The following is a 22,942-nucleotide window of genomic DNA, read 5'->3' on the forward strand; positions in this document are numbered from 1 at the left end:
GGCGAAAGAACTTGCCGTCACGCTCTAAGACAAACTCTAACCTTAACCAACTTCGAAGAGTGCCTAAGCTTAACCAGTGTAGAAACTTGCCGTCCCACGATTGGCGCTCATGTCACATGACCTGGCCAATCAGAGCGCAAAACGGGAACCCGGAAACGGCGATGCGTTGTAAAAAGGCTTCAAGCCATCCGGACACATGCCATTTGAAATATGATTATAGAATATAGAATAGCAGGCTTAAAATGGTTATGCGATTAAAATGCGATTAATTAATTACAAATCCTGTAATTAATTAGATAAAAAAAATGTAACGCCTGACAGCACAAAAAAAAATATATATAGTTATGTTATACTGAATATAATTCCATACCCGAAGTACACAATAGATCCCAAATATGAATGCAAGGGTTTGAGGCAGTGGATATTTTAGTACATATTTATTGGAAATACAGTCAAAATAAAAAGGCATTTGTTATAGAGAAGACATGTTTTTTGACATCATAGTCAAAAGAGACTAATTTAGACAACGTGACATAATTTAAGTTAGCTTATAACTGTGACATGCGATAAATATAGCTCACTGTTTTGACCTAATGCACATTTGCTTCAGTTTGCACATTATCCTACACTGTCTTTATAGTGGTGGAGGTGATGGTGTGTAAACTGAGGTCTCCTCTGTTGAAATGCACCAAGGCTAGCGGGGAGGAGTGGACTATCAGTTGGTAATACAAAAATAGAACCAGATAGCATTTCATACTTGAAAAATTAAAAGGGCAGACAGACAGCTAAACGACTATACGAATAGTCTACTTCTTTTGTTATGCATCCGTCCTCCTCGCAATACAGAACCCCCCCCTGGCGAGCTTTAATTTGCTCCTTTGTGGTTTATTTCTTGTTTTTTTTAGTGTGACAGAAATAAACCTCTCCGACAAAACGTGGGACGAGGGCTTGTGCGCATGGCGACACAAATTTGACAGGGCATGTGGAAAGCACTGTGTTGAATACTGAAAAATCAACAGAAAAGGGATATCTTTTACAAAATGCTTGTTTAGAAAAAAAGGAGCGACTGAAACAAGCCCCCCCCCCCCCCCCCCCCCCCCCCCAAAACAGAGTTTTGAAGTATGAGAAGGAAGTTATTCTGGAAAGCACAGATGACTTTTAGAAGTAGCTGCATGGAAGTAGTAATGTAGAGCTATGACATTCTAGGTTGCTGCTGTCTCGACCTCTCTCTATCTCTCCCTCGCTCTCCTCTCCCCTAACCCAAACCCCTGGTTCCCAATAACAACTCCGGCTACCACTGAGATTAATTTAGTTTGCTGGCTTACAATAGAGCAAATAGATGGTCAAATCTAACCCACATAATGTTAATATTACCACTCACTTGGTTTTTCTTCTTCAAAGGCAAGTTTTCTTCATCCAACAATACATAAAAAGGAAGTGTCTGTATGTATATCTCTCTTATAAGCTTTGTAAACATCTGGAAATATATTACAGTTTCTTATACGGCTATGTACATGATTTTCAAAATGAGTGGTAAGTTCAACATTATGTTTGCTTGCTTTTCAAGTCACCTTCAGACACTCGACTCTTCCTCTCCTCATCCCTCCTGCTCTCCCTTCTCTCCCACCTCCTGCGCCTTTGCACACCCTCTTTTCTCTCTCTCTCTCTCTCTCTCTCTCTCTCTCTCTCTCTCTCTCTCTCTCTCTCAGTTCCCTATCCCACAGCTCCTAAAGAAGCCCTCGGCCACCAAGGCCTCTTTGAAAGTGATGGTCAGGGAGTTGATGGTCACGTCTGTCACGATCACCTTCCCGGGGTTCTCTGCTTCGCCTTGTGTTGTCGTGGTTACGTTCTGATTGTCACCCTTGATCTCCTTCTTCTTCGCCTCTGCCCCAAAATGGGCTATGATGCTGTCACTCAGAGTCTGGCTGGTCCCCTGAACACTCACTATGACCGAAGCTGTGTTCTGCTTCCTGTCCTCCTCTACCTCTAGCTCCGCCTCTTCTAAAGTGATATTCTCTACCCTGTGATTGGATAAGCCTGTCCCCTGCCCGTCCACCATAGTGCATTTAGCTGCCCTGTTGACTAAGGTATCTCCCCCCCATGACTCCACATTCTCCCATTCTAACTTGTCGCCGGTGGCGACAATGTCTTTTGGTGCCGCCTCCAGCATGAGAACGCAGCTCTCTGATTTGCCGAGCACAGGTATCGTGTCCTCTCCCGTTTCAGAAGTCCCGCTCTCTGGCCTGTCCATCACCATTGTTTCTTCCGTTGCTCCGCCGCCAAGTGGCAGTTTTGAAAGACAAACCTCCACCCTTTCTGTCTTCTCCTCCACTTCCAGATCCAACTCTCTCTCCAGAATGGGAGGAGAGCCACACTCTGACTGACCTGAGAGATAGAGGGGGAAAGAGAGAGTGGGTGAAAGGGAGACAACGAGAGAGAAGTCTCTTTAGAATCAAGTAAATAGTACCTTTTACAAAATCACAAGTTATTTCTACTTCATTTATTGTTATTTTTTCACTATTACGTAAAACATTCAAGTTTGTTCGCCAGCTCAGCGTTTCCATGACCACGCGCTTCTAACAACTCAACTTGGCACACTACAAAGAAATAATTCCAAATAATGATTTTGCCAGGCGCATGGCATTATTTCTTCGTAGTGCACGTATGCCAAGTTGATCAGAAGCGTGTGGTCATGAAAACGCAGAGCTGGTGAACAAACAATTCATTATGGAATAAAAAATAGATTTTTTGGGGGAAAAGGAGGTGTGAACCCCTCCCCCTAGAGTCAGGTCCACGTGGCTACACTTACAACAAGACATTCTGTTGGCAACGGATTAGTGAAAATATGCCAATGAAAAACCAACCGTAAAAACTATCCTCATGTGTCTCTGTAGTGCATTCAGACTCCTGTCTCTCTTCTTCGGTGGTGCCTTCCCAGTCCTGCTCCATGGGTTCTTCCCTCTGCCTTGCGGGCCGGGGTTTGTTAGGGGGTCCATCTAGCAGTCGTTTTGATGGCCTCTGTTTTGTCTTTCTTCTGTAGAAATTAAATAAAGAATGCACACCCAAAAAGAGGCGGTTGTAGGTATTAGGACTATGTTAAAGGAGAACCAAGCCCAATTTCTGAATTCATACATGTTATTCCTCTGGTCTGAGACAGTACAAAAATATTTGTGAAAATGAGCAAATCCAAAACCTAGAGTGCTAAAACTCAAACTTGTGATGTCATCAAGGATAATGAAGCTGCTCCATAGAATTGGGAAAGATTTGATAGTTGACACTGAGGGCGCTTTCACACCGGCAGGGCTCCGGTTCAAGCTCGGCTCCGTTCTGGAGCCTCTGAACCTTGGGGTTTTCTGGCACCTATTTAAGCAGAACCAACGTTCCACCGTCCTCCGTCATCAACGGGGGGCGTTACTCAGGCGGAGGTAAACACAACCATATGAACACGACAGTGGCGAAATGTGCCCTATATAAAACAGCTTCAGAGGTTCGGCATTGCATCCATTCATTCATTCATTCATTCATTCATTCACCATGCTGATCCACTCAAGGTAGCGATCTCAAGATGAAATCCGATTCAAATGTATTGTCATTATACAGCACAAGTACAATACACCATCCAACCAGAGTGGATAAAGAAATGCTCCAGAAATAAAGAAATGCATATATGAAAAAAAAAAAAAAAAAAAAAAAAATGTAAACGTGTGTAACCGACCGAGGATCATAGGATCCACAGGCATCCGCACTAACCAGTTGAACAAAAGGGTCTGACGTTGACTGCAACTGAATAATCCATAGTTTATACTTGTCAAGAGCCAATTGTCGTTCAGTATTGGCATTAATAAATAAGATGTCATGCTAATATGTCATATTATACAGTAGGACTTACTACTATGATACCCAATAAAACAAGTCATTAGAATAATAGAAGCCTACTTTGCTGGAACGATTCATTTCGAACTTATACAGTACGTGTGTGTGTGTGTGTGTGTGTGTGTATGTGTGTGAGGATTCGCCTGTCCCTGGACCTTTTTCCTGTGTTTTCCCTGTCTACTCTCCTCTACTCTTCACCAGCCCCCACCCTTGCGATGATTTACTCTCCTCTACTCTTCACCAGCCCCCACCCTTGGACATCCTTGATCCTCTACCTTCACGCACCTGTTGGGAGTTTGCAATCACCTCGGGAGAGTACATAGGTTGCAGACTCCCCTCCAGTCCTGGTCGGGTCGTTCTGTGTTCTGGACTCTGTATCTGTGTTCACTCTGTGTTCATGGAGTTCTGTACGTTACCATCCTGTACGTTACCATCACCTGCCGCGTCTCCGGCGTGAGACGACGTGCCAGCCATCACCACCTGTCGCCGTTTGCCTGGAGTGGGACACCGTCTTCGCTCTCTAATTCTCGACGGGAGGTTTTCCAGTGTTCCCACTCCAGACGTCAAGCCGGCTCGTCATCGCTCCCGATTCCACGGGAGGAAGGCGTCTCTTCGTGATCCTCGTTCCGGGGGTGAGGCTCGTCGTCGCTCCCTAGTATTCCACGGGAGGATGGCGTGTGCCCATCCCGTTCCCCTTGGACCCAGGCTCGTCGTCGCTCCCTAGTATTCCACGGGAGGACGGCGTGTTCCCATCCCGGTCCCCTGGGACCCCCTTTGTTCTGCGCTGCCCGTCTGCAGCATCCGAGGAAGAGGAGGAGGATCTCCGTGCCAGGCCTGGAGTGGTGTTCCCACTCCAGACGTCAAGCCGGCGCGTCATCGCTCCCTAATTCTCTACGGGAGGATGGCGCCTCTCCCCCCCGGCCTCCGCTGTCGGGCCCCTGTCTCAAGTCAAGTCAAGTCAAGTCAAGTCTCCGTGCCCGGCCCCCCCCGAGGAGGAGGAAGAGGATCTCCGTGCCTGGAGTGGGACACCGCTTGTGCTCTCTAATTCTCTACGGGAGGTTGCCAGTGTTCCCACTCCAGACGTCAAGCCGGCGCGTCATCGCTCCCCTTTTCCACGGGAGGATGGCGCCTCTTCCCCCCGGCCTCCGCTGTCGGGCCCCTGTTCCCGTGCCAGGCCTCCGCCGTCGGGCCCCTGTTCCCGTGCCAGGCCTCCGCCGTCGGAACCCTGTCCTCATCCCTGTAAGCAGCTCTGGCCCTCGCCCTGTCCAAGGCCTTAACCCTGTTCTCTGTCCCTGTCTCCAGCCCGCCTCTCCGGGCCTCTGTCCCTGTCCCCCTCTCCAGTGCCCCTGGTCCTGGCCCTGACTCTTAGCCCTGGTCCTTAGCCCTGGCCCTTAGCCTTAGTCCCTTAGCCTGTTCGCCTCTTAAAGGCACAGTGCCGCATTTTCCATATTTCCTTGACTCTAGTGTTTTTGTGTTTTCCCTTAAAGGGACTGTGCCGCTTTTTGTTCTATAATAAATATTTGCCCTGTTTTGGCTCACTCTCATACCTGTCTTGTGTTGTGCGATTGGGGTCGGTTACAAACCATAACAGTGTGTGTGTGTGTGTGTACGCTTAGGCTCACTAAGCCTTTCTCCATGCATATTTATTCCTGGAGCATTTATTTATCCACTCTGGTTGGATGGTGTATTGTACTTGTGCTGTATAATAACAATACATTGGAATCTAATCTAATTTTGAGATCAGTCGCAAATCGCTTCCTGTTGAAGGGATCGAATGAATGCAATGCCGAACCTCTGCTGTTAGTTTTCGCTTGTCCTGACAGCCTAGAATATGACACTGCCACTGATGATGTCACGGTTCGCAAGGTTCCAGCTGAGCACCGATTTTTCACGTTCCGAACCAATTAATTAATTAATGTGAACGTGCCGGCCAGTTCGAAATTATGTTCGGCCACCGGCTCTGGCACGGAGCCCGGCCGGTGTGAAAGGCCTATGAGAGCACCCAGGGTAATGTTCTGAGTTCATAGGTAAATTTTCTGAACTCTGAACTGAGGACACTACTATAGAATAAAGCTCATTTGGACATAAAAAAAAGAAAAACATTCTGTCGGCCCATAAAATCTGTCTCCCATTCATTGTCAATAGAGCAGCTCCAGACTTTATACTTGATCACAAGTTTGAGTTTTAGCACTCTAGGTTTTGGATTTGGGAGAGAGTTGCTCATTTTCACAAATATTGATTGAATATTTTGTGTGCCATGGAAATAGCATATTTGATTATTTTGAGTGGTGTTCCCCTTTAAAGTGTTTTGGCCCCTGCCTTCACCAGGGTGTAAACCCAAACTGTCAAGGCAGCATAGATAAGGTTCACAGACAAACTGTGTGCAGCAGTTCTCCAATCAGGAGCCACAGAAGACATTCCATTCCAATCAGTCTACCTAACAACGTGTCGAGGAGCGACAGTGGCTCAGGAGGTAGAGCAGTCGTCTGGTAATCTGAAGGTTCCCGGTTTGATTCCGGCTCCTTCCGGCAGCATGTTGAAATATCATTGAGAAAGACACTTAACCTCAAACTGCTTCTGATGAGCAGGTTGGCACCTTGCATGGTTACCTCTGCCATGTGTGAGATATGATCAATATAATTGAAAATATTTCCTCTACTACTATTATGGAAAATACTATCTTGGCTACATTTGATGTGGAATCCTTTTACACAAATATCCCTCATGATGGTGGACTGAAGGTAATGGAACACTTCCTCAATGGAAGAGACAACAAACTATCTCCTAACAAATGCATTCTGGATTATTTTTTAACATGACCTACAATCTTGAGGAGCTGCAATGGGAGGTTATATTGTGCCAGACCTCCAGTCTCTATGTTGGCTGGTGGGAACAAACCTTGATTCTTAACAGACCAAAGAAATCCCTTCCTTGAAAATATTGCTCCATCCAAAAGATTTTTGGATGATATTTTGTGTCCTATTCCAAGAAACTGAACAGGAACTCCCAAGCTTTCCATGAATTTCTCAACTCTCACATTGACCTGAATTTTTCAATACAATATGATGAGATCTCTGGATGATACAATATGATGACGGAATGTATACAGATCTCTAGATCAAACCTACAGTCCAGACTCCAGACCATAATACTTTAGCTTATGCAGAAAATCAACACCTCCTGCCAAATAGCCAAAGACAATTCAATGGGATACATCTACAAAAACCCCAGAACAGACTTACTAAAACCCAACTTACTAAAACCCCAGAACAGACTTACTAAACCCCAACTTACTAAAACCCAAAGAAAAACCTGAAATTAATAATAATACAAATACTTGGTATGATGTTGATGGTGGTTGTGATGATGATGATGATGATGATAGTCTATCTTAAAATGAAGGTTATCCTATAACCCTAGTTATGTGAATACTGGCTGAGCGTTCCGCTCCAGCCTATTGCGACATTCGTCATCCGTGCACGCGTTGAAAAAACGTCTATGCACCTACATTCACCGTGGCCACGCCTGCCCCGTGTTTCCTTAAAACACAGGACGTGGTCACATCCACGCCCTTCCGAGTATGAATTTCATGCGTGAAAAAACAGCCAAGGGTCCTCATGGCGTGAAGAGCGGAACGCTCAGCCAGTATTCACATAACTAGAGTTATAGGATAACCTTCGTTATGTTTCATCTGTCTGAGCATTCCACTCCAGCCTATTGGGAACAAAAAGTGGGAGCGGACGCGCAGCCACTGATAAATGCACCCCCTGAGGGCCCTTACGCCCATCCAAACGGGGAGGGGGGTCCCGTCCCCCCGCTCGTCCTAACGAGGAGCGGGGGGATAGCAAACTCCGACCAATATGCGTAATAGGGAACAGCTACCCTAGGACGCACAACGTGAGTGGGACCACGTATGAAAACACCCTGCGGTCCACACCCACACACTCCTGCTAGCCCACCTGGTGGCGGGGTGCAGGAGAAGTCCCGGTACTCAGGACTGCCTGGGAGACAGAGCCCCCAGTCATGTCCATGAGGTAAAACATGACAAAAGAGCCCGGGGAGGACCAAGAGGCCGCAGCGCAGATGTCCTCCACCGAGACCCCCCCAAGCAGGGCAGCAGAGGCTGCCACTCCACGAGTGGAGTGTGCCCTGACGCCTGCAGGGGGAACCTGTCCAGCCAAAGTGTAGCAGAGGGCAATGCCCTCGCACAACAAATGTGACAGCGCCTTACCTGTGTTGGGGCCACCGTAACAGATAAGTAGTTGACTGGTAGCCCTGAGGTCCTGTGTGCGTCTAAGGTACACCGTCAGCGCACGGACAGGACACAACAGGTGAAGGCTCCTCTCCGCCTCACCTGTGTGAGGGGGAGGGTGAAAAGTCTGTAGCACAATATCCCTGGAGCGATAAGAACTCCGGATATTTTTGGGCACAAAGGCTGGATTGGGCCTCAGAGTAACGCTGCTATTACCCTGATGACACAGTAGTGGTGAGCCTGATCTCTGCCAACGACGAGAGGGCCTACCTGGAAGAGGTAGAGAATCTGTCACAGTGGTGTCAGGAGAACTGCCTCTCCCTGAACGTCAGCAAAACAAAAGAGATGATTGTGGACTTCAGGAGGTCGGGGGTCAAGGACTACAGCCCCCTCAGCATCGACGGGGCACCGGTTGAGAGAGTGAACAGTTTCAAGTACCTCGGAGCCCACATATCCGAGGACTTGACATGGACCACACACATTGACAGTGTTGTGAAGAAGGCACGACAACGCCTCTACTTCCTCAGGCGCCTAAGGAAGTTCCAAGTCAGTCAGAAGATCCTTAATAACTTCTACTCATGTACAATAGAGAGCATCCTGACTGGCAACATCACCTCCTGGTTTGGGAATAGCACTGCACAAGACCGTAGCAGACTACAAAGAGTGACACGTTCAGCCGAACGCACAATTGGAGGGGGGCTTCCCACCCTCCAGAACATTTACAACAAGCGGTGCAGGGCTAAGGCTAAGAGAATCATCAAGGACTCCAGCCACCCGAACAACTGCCTCTTTGAACTGCTGCGGTCAGGCAAGCGATACCGGAGTCTTAAGGCGAGCACAGAAAGACTCAGAAGAAGCTTCTATCACCAGGCCATCAGGCTGCTCAACGAACAATAAACACTATGCAACAACCATCAAATGCACACACGCACACACTCACTTAAACAAACAACACACTGCAGCACCCACTCTCCACACTTTAGATCACCTAAACACACTTTACACTTTATATTTATTGGTAAAGGATTTGCACTACAACTCGTACACCTTACTGTAAATTGTACCTAAATTGTACCTCATCCCATTTCTGCTCTGCACTATATAGTATTGTATTAGTACATTGCATAGTATATTGTATATTGTATGGTAACTCAGTTACTTCTATTCTGCATCGAACATTGTACATATGTCTATACTGAACACTGTGACTTTTTTTTTTACTTCTATTTTACATGCTATACTATTTTATTTCATACTATTTTATCTAGCACAGTCTCTGGAGCGTAACAGTAAGAAGCATTTTGTATAAAAGTATTCTGTACTTCTGTATGACAACTATTAAAGAAACTTGAAACTTGAAACTATAGACAGACACTCGGGCCGAACCAAAAGAGCACATAGCTCACCCACGCATTTTGCAGAGGTGATGGCCAGAAGGAATGCCGTCTTGAAAGACAGCCGATCCAACGGCGCCTGCTCAAGAGGTTCAAACGGGGCCCCCAACAGCCCCACCAGGACTAGTTGGAGGTCTCAGCTTGGGGACAGAGCACATTCAACAGGCTTGAGGCGCTGTGCGCCCAGCAAGAAACGTCTCACGAGAGGGTGGCTGAATAACATTCTGCCCTCAAAGCCCACATGACAAGAAGATATAGCCGCAGCATATACTTTCACTGTCGAGGCCGAGAGCCTATCCAGGATAGACTGGAGGAAGGACATGATAAACCACGGTAGTGGACGGAGTGCGCGTGTTCTGGATGGTGTTAATCACAGCAGTGTTAAGACGTATCCCCTCCAAATTCAACCTCTCAGCAGCCAAGCCATTAGAGGCTGCCCCAGGACAGGTGGTAGAAACACAGAGCCGTGTGCCTGAGAGAGGGCCCGCGGCGACCATGGGATAGGCCACGGCGGGGCCACCAGGAGTTGAATTAAGACCGGGAACCACAAGGCTGTGCCTCGGTCTGGCGCAACCAGGATCAGGGTCCTGTGCTCCTGACGTACCCGCTCCAACAGCTGGTTTATCAGATGTATGGGGGGGAACGCATATAGAATCCCGGGCGGCCACGGGTACGTCGAGAAGGCATCCACGCCCAGGCTATTCCCTGAAAAAGGAAGCGCAGGAATTTCCTTTGAGGAGGGAAAATCGGGATGTGAAAATACGCATCCTTCAGGTCTATGGAGGTGAGGGTCAACATTCTGAACCGTCTCCCTGCAATCAAATGATTGAACGAGGACAGGTCCAGTATGGGTCTGATACCCCCCGTTTTCCTGGGCATTAGAAAAAATCGGGAGTAGACCCCACTCATCATGTCCCCCAGCGTCTTCTTCAGGACCGTGATGATGGCCTGCTTCGCCAACAGAGATTGAATCTCGTCGGCCAGGGCTGTTACTGCCGCAGCCTCTGATAACAGAGTCTGTTTCAAACCCAAAAACGGAGGGTGGGGGTGTGCAAATTGCAGAGCCCCAATCTCAACGTTCTCTCTATCCATGCCGACATGTGGCACTTCTGTAGCCACATGTGGTAACAATCACAAAGCGGTCTCGCAGCTAACTGGCGCTGACCTGCTAAGAATTGTAGATAGGAGGCCAGGTTCCTCCCGCTGTGCATTGCGAACCCTGATTCTGCCAGCGAGGTATCTCGTGGGGTCGGGGTTTTGCACCCTGACTCCGCCAGCGAGGCTGGGGTCGGGGCAATTGCACCCATGGGAGGACCTCGACAGAAAGGGGCGGTTTGAAATGGGAAGAACAGCAGTCACCATGCCTATGTCAGGGAGTGGATGACGCAGTTCCCCCACTGAGCATTGTCCCGTCTTAGCAAAGCACTGAGCTAGCTGGGGATGGCTTGCTCTACGGCTGGACATGCACAACATGTGGTCTTTACATCACATTAACTGCCACGCTTCTATCCATCAATGTATGATCACTGCCACCAGTCTAAGCCTATGGAGATTGTTGTGAAGGGCCAGATTAAACCGAATATATATATTTATTATATATATATATTTAATTGTATTTGTATATTCTCTAATATTCCCTGATATCCCTTGTATATTCCTTGTACAATATGCATTGAATATCCATTCTAGCCTACTGAACATCCCATAATAGTCTCCATTCTACTATTGGTCGAGACCTTGGTGCCAGGCTGCCATACCCCCCAGACCCAGTTCAAACGTACCGCTCAACATGTACGAACAAGTCCTAGTTCCGCGTAGGAATCTGGCTACCGCACCACTAACAGGACTATTTGTTCATAGTGCGTATATATACTGCGCTACTAAAGTAGGACTTCCTTTTCAGTCCAGTTTCTTACCCTCCAATAGAGTGACAGACGTAAAGCCTCCCCGCGACGCCACGTGTGGGAGTAAGGCCAAGTTCGGCCTACCATCGGTATTGAGACATCGTGTATATTAATATTTGAATAGTCATATTTGGCACTATATCGTCGAGTTGGACGTAGTCTATTAAGCTAATAATAGTCTGTTAATATATAGTGCTTCGTACGGTGAGAATACTACCGTAGCCAGCACCCCATCGTTTCGGGCAGAGAACTGGCTGCTTATCCAGGATGGTCGACCCCATGTGAGACTGCATCCGAGGAGCCCCAGAGCCGACGAGCGAGTGGACCTGTATACCGGATTATTCTACCGACGGCAGCCCGCCTTCCCAGGCACGGATTATGCTTTGTGTACAGTGATTATTCCATGGATAAAGACCCCCGACACTGCCGTGTGTTGGAACCCCCCCCCCTGGAGAGGACGCAAGGTGAGGAGACGCTCTGCAAGACGAGGTCGCTTCACGTCTCTCCCCCGTGGACCGGAGAGAGCCGGCTCACAGAGAGTCCACCTGCTTTCATCTGTGGTCCAAGGATCGCTGGCGCACCGAGCTGCACAACTGTGGGTTCACCCAGGATACCCTTGGCCGAACGAGGCAGCCAGACTCTACCCCCCCCCGCCCTCCTACTCCTGTTGTTTTACAAGCGACCGGATTACCCCCCTAGTGTATCCAGTCTTATAATCATTAAAGTATCATTGCTGTTATTCCTTAACTATTCCAGGTCGTATATGTACCACCTGCGCCTCCAGAGATTGGACATTCTCTATTGATATACCGACGAATACTCTTTGCCATAAAAGTGCATACTATTTCAATTCATAAATGTAATTAAGTGATTAAGTGCTTGCTCTACACACCATTGCTGTGTAGGAATAAATACATACTTCGACTTCGTACATTTGTGTTGGATCCGTTTCATCTACGTGAGAGTGTTTATCATAATATATTTATGCCGAGTACTGGGTGGCCGAATATAAAGTACAAAGGTAGTGGTAGTAAGTATCATATCTAGTAATACAGTCAGGGAATTGTACCCCTCAGTTACAATTGGTCCTTCGAGCCGGAGGGTAATTAGTGTAATATTAATATAGTGTTATTAATATTGAAATGGCCTATGATGAACACTCCACGAAACGATCCTCCTAACCAACGCCCGCAGCGCGAACGACGGCTCCCTCAGTACTTAGAGGCTTACGCTGTCAGTCAACAACCTAGTCTTCTACTAACAGTAAACGCGGTAAAACTAGAAAGTAAAAGTATGTCTAACCCCAAAGCCCAGACTACCCCGACCATAGAGGCCCCTACGGGTTCTAATGTAACTGACCAAGTTCACGGTGGGGACCAGTGGGAACCAGACATGACTTCACACCCCGCCAGTACTGAAGAAGTAGTCCCGATGAGTCCCGGGAGGAATACAACGCTACCGAGAGAGAACTCGGCACGGAAGAAGACGGGGAGAGCACCGTGGAGATAGAGCTCCAAGGCTCCGCAAGGAGTACCCCGAGGGAAGGCTCCCCTATACAACCGCCTTCTCCCAGCGAGGCAGAGAGGACCCTACAGCAGGCCTTCCTCATCAGCCTGAACGCCGCTGCTGAACGCGACCGACTGCAGATCCAGCAGCGGAGCGAAGAAGAGCATATACGTCTAGAAATAAGACGCATTCAGAGGGAAGAGAATGTGGCCCGAGACCGAGCAGACAGCCAGCGAGCAGCTGCTGGTGCTCTACGGGACGCAGAGCGCGACAGACAGCAAGCGCAACTAATAGAACAGCTGATCAGACGGACAACACCCTCTCCCTCCGCCAGAGGCTCCAGGACCTCGTCTAGACACACCTCCAGGGCGGCATCCCCTAGCCGAGTAAACAACCCTGAACTTGACCAACAGACGAGGTCTATACCCCCCACAGACCACCTCCCCCCACCGGTCCAAGCGAGACCTAGCAACCGGGAAGGAGCAGCATATCCTGTGGAGAGGCTAAACCAGAGACTACAAGCACTGGATGACCTAACTGAAGACGAAGAGGAAGAGGAGGAGAACCACGCCCGACGACAGCACAGTACTCTACCGGACCAGGAGGTCCGGTACAGCCCAGGCTATACTCCCGCGGAGCTGCGCTACAGACCCCCGACTCTATACCCGGGTGAGCACGACGCACGACCCGCACCGAGGAACAGCACCTGGACAAGCGGGCCATGGTACACTGCCGGTACCAGCCCATACCAAGGAGCGGGAGGAGACTCGCCTAGGAGGCCTCTCCCCCAACGCTCGCCGATGTATCCACAGTCAGCGTCATACATTGGCACGCCTATGGTACCCGACTTCACCCAAGAGAACCGGGCCCAGTATACAGAACTCCGCATGTGTCTGGAGACCATGTTGGTGGATGTATTGGATGAACGCCATAAATACACCATCCTACTGAAGCACTTAAAAGTACCCCGCGCACATAATATAGCGCTCGCCTACGCGACTTCCACCACCCCATACACAGCAGCGCTGGTAGCATTGGACCAGAGGTATGGGCGCATATGGGATTACGTGATCCAGGAGATCCGACACATCGACCGCTTACCCCCAGCAATAGACAATCGAGCACTGGACGACCTGTCCATCAGAGTGCAGTCCCTGGTAGGGATGTTGGGAGCGCAGAGAGAGAAGGGGAGGCATGAACTTTACGCCAACTCAAATGTGGAAAGGATCTTGGAGAAGCTGCCGCCCGCTCGACAGGAGCGTTTTAGGCGGCAGAGAGACCACCGAGACCCGAATGGCCCCGAACCGAACCTCCTCGATCTAGCAGACTTCCTGGCGAGAGAAGTCAGCAGCCTACGGCTAGATACATTCGGACGGAGCACCCCTGGCTCCAGAGAAGGAACCAGACGACTAAATGATGGAAGAAGATCGGTGACTGTGATGCACCAATCGGAGTCAGTACCGAGCAGCAGGAGCCACAGTACCCCCTCCAGAACGGAGAAGTGGAAGATAGTGTGCCCCTACTGTGAGAAAGAACACTGGCTAGCGCAATGTGACTCCTTCCCCAAGCTGAACGCGGAGGAAGCAAGTCAATGGATAAAGTCCAACAAGCGCTGTTTTCGCTGTGCGCGCTCACACATGGCAGCCGAATGCCGCTTAAAGAAAAGGTGCACCAAGTGCGATGGAGCCCATCTGGACATACTTCACGACAGTAACAGACGGCGCCCTTCACCCGCACCATCCAGCAGCAAAGCGAGCGTCATGTACATCGATCCCGCCAGCAGCAGTGGAGCCCGAGTACTCCTAAAAGTAGTGCGTGTGACACTAAGCTACCAGAATAAAGTCCTGGACACTTACGCCGTCCTCGATGACGGGTCAGAGAAGACCCTTCCGCTCGCCTCCGCTGCGGCCCAGCTAGGGCTGCGGGGAAGCGAAACCCAAATGACAATTCGGACAATAAGACGAGATTTGAAGACGATAAAGGGCGAGAATGTCTCATTCTCTATCGCAGCAAGCGGCCAGCCTGAGCGACGGTACCAGATTACAGACGCTTTCACCAGCCAAGAAATAGGACTGTCGCGGTACACATACCCCGTCGCCAAGCTGATGGAGAAATATGCACATCTGCGCAAGTTACCGATCCCGCTCATAGACAATGCTATGCCGACCCTGTTGATAGGCTCCGACCATGCAGACCTCATTGTCCCGATAGACCGGGTTCATACCGGACCCCGAGGCTGTCCTGCAGCAGTCGAGACCCGTTTGGGATGGACTCTCCAAGGCCCGCTCGCCAAATCTCTCAACCGAAGTACAGCCACTAGATGTCTCCACTCCCGAGTCACAGAGGGAGAAACCGCACTCCTGCAACACGTAGAGCGGCTATGGACCTTGGAACAAATGCCCTTTAAGAACGGAAAGAAAGACATTCGCTCTAAAGATGACATTTACGCCATTCACCTCCTCGAGACAGGGACCAAGAGAGTCCCGGTCAACGGCGTGTTGAGATACGCCACGCCACTCCTGCGGCGAGAAGGAATGCCTACTTTCCACGCCAAGACAGACGCCACAGAACGGTACCTGCTGAACACGGAGCGGCGCTTAGCCAAGAACCCCGCCCAAGAGAGTGTATACCGCGCTGAGATCGAGAAGCTCATCACAGCGGGACACGTCACAAAGATGGACATTAAAGAGGCTGACCAGACCACTGAATCGTGGTACGTGCCTCACCACAAGGTCCATCACAACGGTAAAGACCGCATAGTATTTAACTGCAGCTACCAGATCGGATCCCAAAATCTGAATAAAGAGTTACTGCCCGGTCCCACACTCGGCCCCTCCCTACTCGGCGTTCTACTCCGCTTCCGCCAGGAAAAGGTGGCCATCAGCGGGGACATTAAAGGAATGTTCCTGCAGGTGAGATTAGTAGAGGAGGACAAGCCCCTGTTACGGTTCCTATGGAGAGAGAAGCCAGGAGATGAGCACCCAGCCATCTACCAATGGGAAGTCCTCCCCTTCGGAACGACGTGCAGCCCCTGCTGTGCTACATTTGCACTACAGAAACATGTAGCAGAGGACCCAGCAGCGGACGAAGAGGTCCGACACAGCGTAAAGAACAGCTTCTACGTAGACAACTGTCTACAAAGCCTTTCAACCCAGGAAGAAGCCGAGGCTCTCCTGATTAAACTCCGCGCCTCATTGATCAAAGGCGGCTTTGATCTCAGGCAGTGGGCCAGCAGCGATCCGCAAGTACTGCGCAGCCTCTCCTCCGAGGACAAGGCAGCCAGCAGCGAGACCTGGATGGCTACAATCCCGGGAGAAGCCCAGGAGATGACCCTGGGATTGGTGTGGCGATTCAAAACAGATTCGCTTCACTACAGACACAAGCCCCTGACTACGGAGCAGGGAAGGCCGCGCCGACCACCAGACGGAGTGTGTACACAACACTCGCCCGACAATATGACCCGCTAGGATGTATTCTACCGTACACCACCAGGGCAAAAATGATTGTACGAGCATTGTGGGACAAGGACCAGGGCTGGGACGACCCCATTCCCGCACACCTTGCATCCACCTGGAGAGAGTGGGAGATGGAGCTCCACTCACTCCCAGGCGTTAATATGCGCCGAAGCTACTTCCCACCCACGGTGAGGCCAGAGACATGTAAAATGGACTTACACGTCTTCAGTGACGCCTCAGAGGTCGCATACGGATCAGTAGCCTACTTGCGGGCCCAAGAAGAGGGGGGAGAGATCTACACAGCATTTGTCCTCGCCCGCTCGAGAATAGCCCCACGCAAGCAACAATCTATCCCACGCCTAGAGCTCTGCGCAGCCCTAGCCGGAGCGCACCTAGCCACGCTCATCCAACGTGAGCTCACCATACCGGTGTCTAGAACAATCCTGTGGTCAGATTCCACGACAGTACTCGCCTGGATCAAATCGGACTCATGCAAGTACAAAGTCTTCGTGGGAGTCAGAGTCACCGAGATTCAAGACTTAACCGAAGAGTTAACCGGAGAAACAGAGTGGCGCTACGTTGATACAAAACAGAACCCAGCTGACGTCATCACCCGGGGAATGCCCCTAGATGACCTCACCCGTCGCAATGTCTACAGTGACGGCCCAGCATTCCTAAAGCTCCCGGAAGGAGAGTGGCCCACGCCTATCCCGAGGGAAGCCAGTCAGGAGGAGGCTGAGAATAAGAAGCCTGTGTTCTGTGGATTGAGCACTGTTATCTCCGCAGACCCCAACATAGATGATTGCACTACCATAGAGAGTGCACAACAAAGGACATTCCTACTGCACTACCTACCGTCTCTACAGACCCGCCAGAAGTGGGTAAAGGAGAGAGACAATTTGACAGAAGGAACAGTCGTCATGATTATTGATCAATCACTGCCCAGAGCTATGTGGCCGGCCGGCCGCGTAAGCAAAGTGATCACCGGTGCCGACGGCAAGGTCCGAGCAGCTGAAGTGCTTGTCCAGGGTCGCACTTACACCCGTCCCGTGGCGAGGCTCATAGAACTGCCCCGACTCCCAGACACAATCGATGATGACCATGACCCTATAACCCTATGACTTTGTGAAGTTGACTGACCCCTACAGCAAACCCTTATGTGTAAATAGACAACGCGATTAATCTGTCTCTGCTTAACTGATTAGGTCTGGGACCAATCAGGGGGTGGCTGTTGTGAAGGGCCAGATTAAACCGAATATATATATTTATTATATATATATATTTAATTGTATTTGTATATTCTCTAATATTCCCTGATATCCCTTGTATATTCCTTGTACAATATGCATTGAATATCCATTCTAGCCTACTGAACATCCCATAATAGTCTCCATTCTACTATTGGTCGAGACCTTGGTGCCAGGCTGCCATACCCCCCAGACCCAGTTCAAACGTACCGCTCAACATGTACGAACAAGTCCTAGTTCCGCGTAGGAATCTGGCTACCGCACCACTAACGGGACTATTTGTTCATAGTGCGTATATATACTGCGCTACTAAAGTAGGACTTCCTTTTCAGTCCAGTTTCTTACCCTCCAATAGAGTGACAGACGTAAAGCCTCCCCGCGACGCCACGTGTGGGAGTAAGGCCAAGTTCGGCCTACCATCGGTATTGAGACATCGTGTATATTAATATTTGAATAGTCATATTTGGCACTATATCGTCGAGTTGGACGTAGTCTATTAAGCTAATAATAGTCTGTTAATATATAGTGCTTCGTACGGTGAGAATACTACCGTAGCCAGCACCCCATCGTTTCGGGCAGAGAACTGGCTGCTTATCCAGGATGGTCGACCCCATGTGAGACTGCATCCGAGGAGCCCCAGAGCCGACGAGCGAGTGGACCTGTATACCGGATTATTCTACCGACGACAGCCCGCCTTCCCAGGCACGGATTATGCTTTGTGTACAGTGATTATTCCATGGATAAAGACCCCCGACACTGCCGTGTGTTGGAACCCCCCCCCCTGGAGAGGACGCAAGGTGAGGAGACGCTCTGCAAGACGAGGTCGCTTCACGTCTCTCCCCCGTGGACCGGAGAGAGCCGGCTCACAGAGAGTCCACCTGCTTTCATCTGTGGTCCAAGGATCGCTGGCGCACCGAGCTGCACAACTGTGGGTTCACCCAGGATACCCTTGGCCGGACGAGGCAGCCAGACTCTACCCCCCCCCCCTCCTACTCCTGTTGTCTTACAAGCGACCGGATTACCCCCCTAGTGTATCCAGTCTTATAATCATTAAAGTATCATTGCTGTTATTCCTTAACTATTCCAGGTCGTATATGTACCACCTGCGCCTCCAGAGATTGGACATTCTCTATTGATATACCGACGAATACTCTTTGCCATAAAAGTGCATACTATTTCAATTCATAAATGTAATTAAGTGATTAAGTGCTTGCTCTACACACCATTGCTGTGTAGGAATAAATACATACTTCGACTTCGTACATTTGTGTTGGATCCGTTTCATCTACGTGAGAGTGTTTATCATAATATATTTATGCCGAGTACTGGGTGGCAGAATATAAAGTACAAAGGTAGTGGTAGTAAGTATCATATCTAGTAATACAGTCAGGGAATTGTACCCCTCAGTTACAGAGATGTTCACCTTCTTTGCAGGGCTATAACTTTTTTTAAATTGTATTGCTAAATTGACATTACTATGGCCCATTCAACATCGATTATCTATCGTTCAGGATGTAGGAACGTTATACTTTTTCATTCATATATTCATACGAAAATACCGTCTAGAACAGGGGTGGCCAACCGTTTTTGAACCAAGATCTACTTTTTAATTTACCACCTAGCCGAGAGCTACCAGCCAAAATTGTATATTGTAAGCCATCATTTGAGGCTTTATAAAAGCAGCATAATGAACACAAATCTGTCAGTGCCGAGTCCGACCTCATCTTAAATAACAAACAGCATTGCATGTTGTAGTTAACAAAGAGAGCCAGAGTTGATTTTCCAATTTTCTTTTTTTAATAATCAAATTTTATTAATCGAGATCTACTTGAAATCAGCCCGCGATCTACCTGTCGATCGCAATCGACTGGTTGGGCACCACTGGTCTAGAATATAAGTATGTTTTTATCGTTTTCTGCAGTAATTCCTAGAACGCTAGTTATAGGCCTAAACGCATCATATAGATGATCGATTGCAGTTTATTCGCGATACACGCTATATTAAAAAATCCAACTGAATACGATCCTAAACGTTATGACTCATCATGCGCGGATGAAAGGGGGGGGGTGGTTTATAATTCCGTGATCGTCAGTAAATGCTTTATGTAGTATGGGTGATATATTGATCAGAGCTGTTTGCATTGAAAAGAATAAACAATCAAGCTGAAAGTAACGTTACTGTCCTCTTACCGTTCGCCGATGAGACTGGAGGAAAAAGATCCCACTTATTTGACGTTGATCGACTAGATGCATTTCCGGTTTGTATGGTGCAATAAACGCCCAAATCATATCGATTATTGAGTTATGGCAGCGATCCATATACACGGATGTGTGTCTAGAGTCCTGCAACAATATGTGACTGCCGGACGGATTTCCGTGATGCACCGAGATCATCAGAGATCCATTTCCGGTTGTAACTCGCCCGATCATCCACCAGGCGGCGGTATTGAAGCGTTGCACGGTTGTGCCGAGTCCCACTGTCTCAGCTGAGGCTGGGTGGCGGAATTATGAATACCATGGCGAAAAAATTAAATATGATCTCAATAACGTCGTACGCCATGGATTGGCGGAATTCGCATGATCAGCAAACCCGTCGTAAGCCGTTTATGGCGGTGGATGTGTTAAGTAAAAGTTCTTCACACACTGTAACCCTGTAATGATATTACTATCACTCAAATTACGCGTGCCTGACACACTGCCGCTGCTAGGACTGGTAGTCCGGACAGGGGAAGCACAAGCGTAATACCCAGCCTGGCGAGGGCGGGGCTGGGGGAACCCACGCTGTGACACTACGTCGCTGTGACGTGGCCAAGGGTTCCCACTCTGACAACCTTTTTTTGAGACAGGGGAACCCGCTCCATCATCATATGTAGTGTCAGGCTCGTCAAGCGCACACGCAGAGCATGTGGCAGAGGGGCCTTCTGAAAATACAACATTCTCATAGACAAACCCAGGCGTAGCAAGGACCTGGGTATCAGCCTCTGCCATGAGAAGTGATATGTCGGGCCGCTTACGCTTCCCCGCAGGAATAGTAACGTGGCCCAACACCAGAGGGGGAACAGAGCCCTTATTTTTCGTATCGCATACGAGGGGATGAACAGCGAGTTTGGCTAGACACAGTGAGATGATGGTGTCGGTCTACTCCCCGGGGGGAGCCGCGCACTTCAAATTCACCTGAACCTACGGCCGCCCGGGTCTGTCGGCACTGTGAGGACCCATGTCTCTGTTTCATTATGCCCTCTAAGCGCCAGGGTGTCTCGGGCAGGGGTCGCAAGGCCACTGGTCGGGGGTCTCGCAGCAGCCACTGACGAGACAATACTCTCACCTCTGGCTGTGAGGTGTGGGGCACGTGGGGGCCTGGCTATAGGACGCCGGTGCCTTCGCTGATAAACCAAAAAGTCCATCCTTGGAGAGGGGGGCCCTGAGGAGAGGAATTCTCCTTTCCTCCTCCAGGGGAGATTGCTCCAACCACAGATGTCTGTGCATCAATGTTGAAAGTGTCATCCCTTTCCCTGAGGCTATTAGCTTGCAGCTGTGTTAGATGCCGCATAACCTCGAAACCCTGCGTGAGGGTCTTGGCGTCCTCCGGGCACAAGACCCCACCTCCAGACACCATTTTTGACCGAAAAGCAGCTAGCTGAGCAATGTTAGTTGTTGCTGCCAGGTTCTGTACTGCGGCGGTATAGGCCTCGTCGGCCCACTCAGCCATCTGCCGGGCCGACTCGCCCCTCTGCGTCGGCTTCCGGTCGGGGTGCCACTCTACCATATCTGGACAAAGGACCGAGGCAAGCGGCTTGTCTAAGCGCGGCATGCTGGTCCTAAGCCCCCCCACCAGGTAGATAAGCCTCGGTTAGGCCCTTAACACTAGACACCATCTGTCCTTCAGCGTTATAAACCCCGGACACAGTCGGCCCCGCCCGCTGCTCGGGTCCCCCCCGACACACGGGAGTGGAACCCCATTAGCTGTGGCCATGAACGCCATAATACTGGGAAAAACACGTAATAACATTGCTTGTTGTCTGCGTTCACCCGAGTACAAACCCAACTGCGCTGTGCACATGCCGCCAGTGACAGCATCAACGCCGCGTGTTGCCGTTGCCGGCCCTACCTGGACACAACTCGGTTCGATTACCACATGCCGCGTGACGACGTTCTCCAGTCCTCTGCCAAGCTGGTGACGGGAATCTGAAGAAAGTCCAGCGACGGGCACCCAGCGATACTCCATCTGGACGCGCTGGGGAAGTCCTGGAAAAGACTTTGGTAGTCCAATGTTCTTTATCTTTTCTTTTCTCTTCATAACGTCACAATTCACTGTTTGATGGCGCATTTGAGCTACCTTTCACACGTGAAAATAACGAGGAAGGGCGTGGAGGTGACCACGTCCTGTGTTTTAAGTAAACACAGGGCAGGCGTGGCCACGGTGAATGTAGGTGCATAGACGTTTTTTTTAACGGGTGCACAATAAGTGCATGAATGACGAATATCCCAATAGGCTGGAGCGGAACACTTAGACAGATGAAACATAACTCCGGGAGAAGTACTTTTGGGCAACAGCTAGGCTAGCTGATCCGTATCTGCTTCCAATCATTTGTGCTAAGCTAGGCTTAGCTGAATAGCTTTCTACTAAAAGACAGGAAACTAGTATCTATCTTCTTGTCTGACACTGGAGAAGACAGTAAGCGTATTTCCCATAATGTTGGCGTGTTCCTTTAAGATGTTTATTCAGAATGTTTTTTTGTTTACCGTTTTTCATGATTCATTAACACATTGGACGCCAGAGGTCGCTGTGGGCGTATGGCCGTTTGTGCCAGCGCTGTAATGCAATGGGGGTAGATGCCGGTGTTTGTAGTGCTAAAACTATATTAAATATTATAGCTATGGATCTAATAACAACGTCGATTGTCAGTGAGTTTCTTCCGGTCAACATGCAAAAAACAGATAATTTTTTCATCCATACATTTCCGTTTTATACCGTGGTGAATATGAGTATAGTTCTAGAGTGATTCTGTGTAATCCCAGGAAACTCCGCCAAACAGCGCTTTACTGCATTCCACTATAAATCGTGCCACTCCTCGCCTGGATCAATAATCATCCTGAAATCAACGCTAGATTATCGGTATTATGTTTCATCATCGATGCATGAAAGGGGGGGGGAAGCCGGCCCTCCGTGCTTTGATCGCAACCAATGGGACACGGCCCACACACACACCACAGACACATGCTGCGATCGCGGGAAAAAAATTATCGGATCAACGCAAGATTGATAATATATAGTCCTTACCTTGTCTATGATGTACTGCAAAAAGAATAAT

The 22,942-nt window shown here is 49.3% G+C and overlaps 1 protein-coding gene across 1 annotated transcript in view; it reads right to left on the reverse strand.

The window, feature by feature from the left end:
- Positions 1–1,225: 1,225 nt before the first annotated feature.
- cbx7a (chromobox homolog 7a) overlaps positions 1,226–22,942 on the reverse strand; it is a 48,967-nt gene continuing 27,250 nt past the window's right edge. Inside the window, exons 6-7 of the mRNA XM_084330014.1 lie at positions 2,865–3,034; positions 1,226–2,385 (exon numbers count right to left, since the gene is read on the reverse strand). Of these exons, the coding sequence (XP_084186140.1) occupies positions 1,706–2,385; positions 2,865–3,034 (850 nt within the window). The 3' untranslated portion in view covers positions 1,226–1,705. The remainder of the gene's footprint in view (positions 2,386–2,864; positions 3,035–22,942) is intronic.

This window comes from Notolepis coatsorum (genome assembly GCF_963971535.1).
Source record: "Notolepis coatsorum genome assembly, chromosome: 14".
NCBI classification, from domain to species: Eukaryota; Metazoa; Chordata; class Actinopteri; order Aulopiformes; family Paralepididae; genus Notolepis; species Notolepis coatsorum.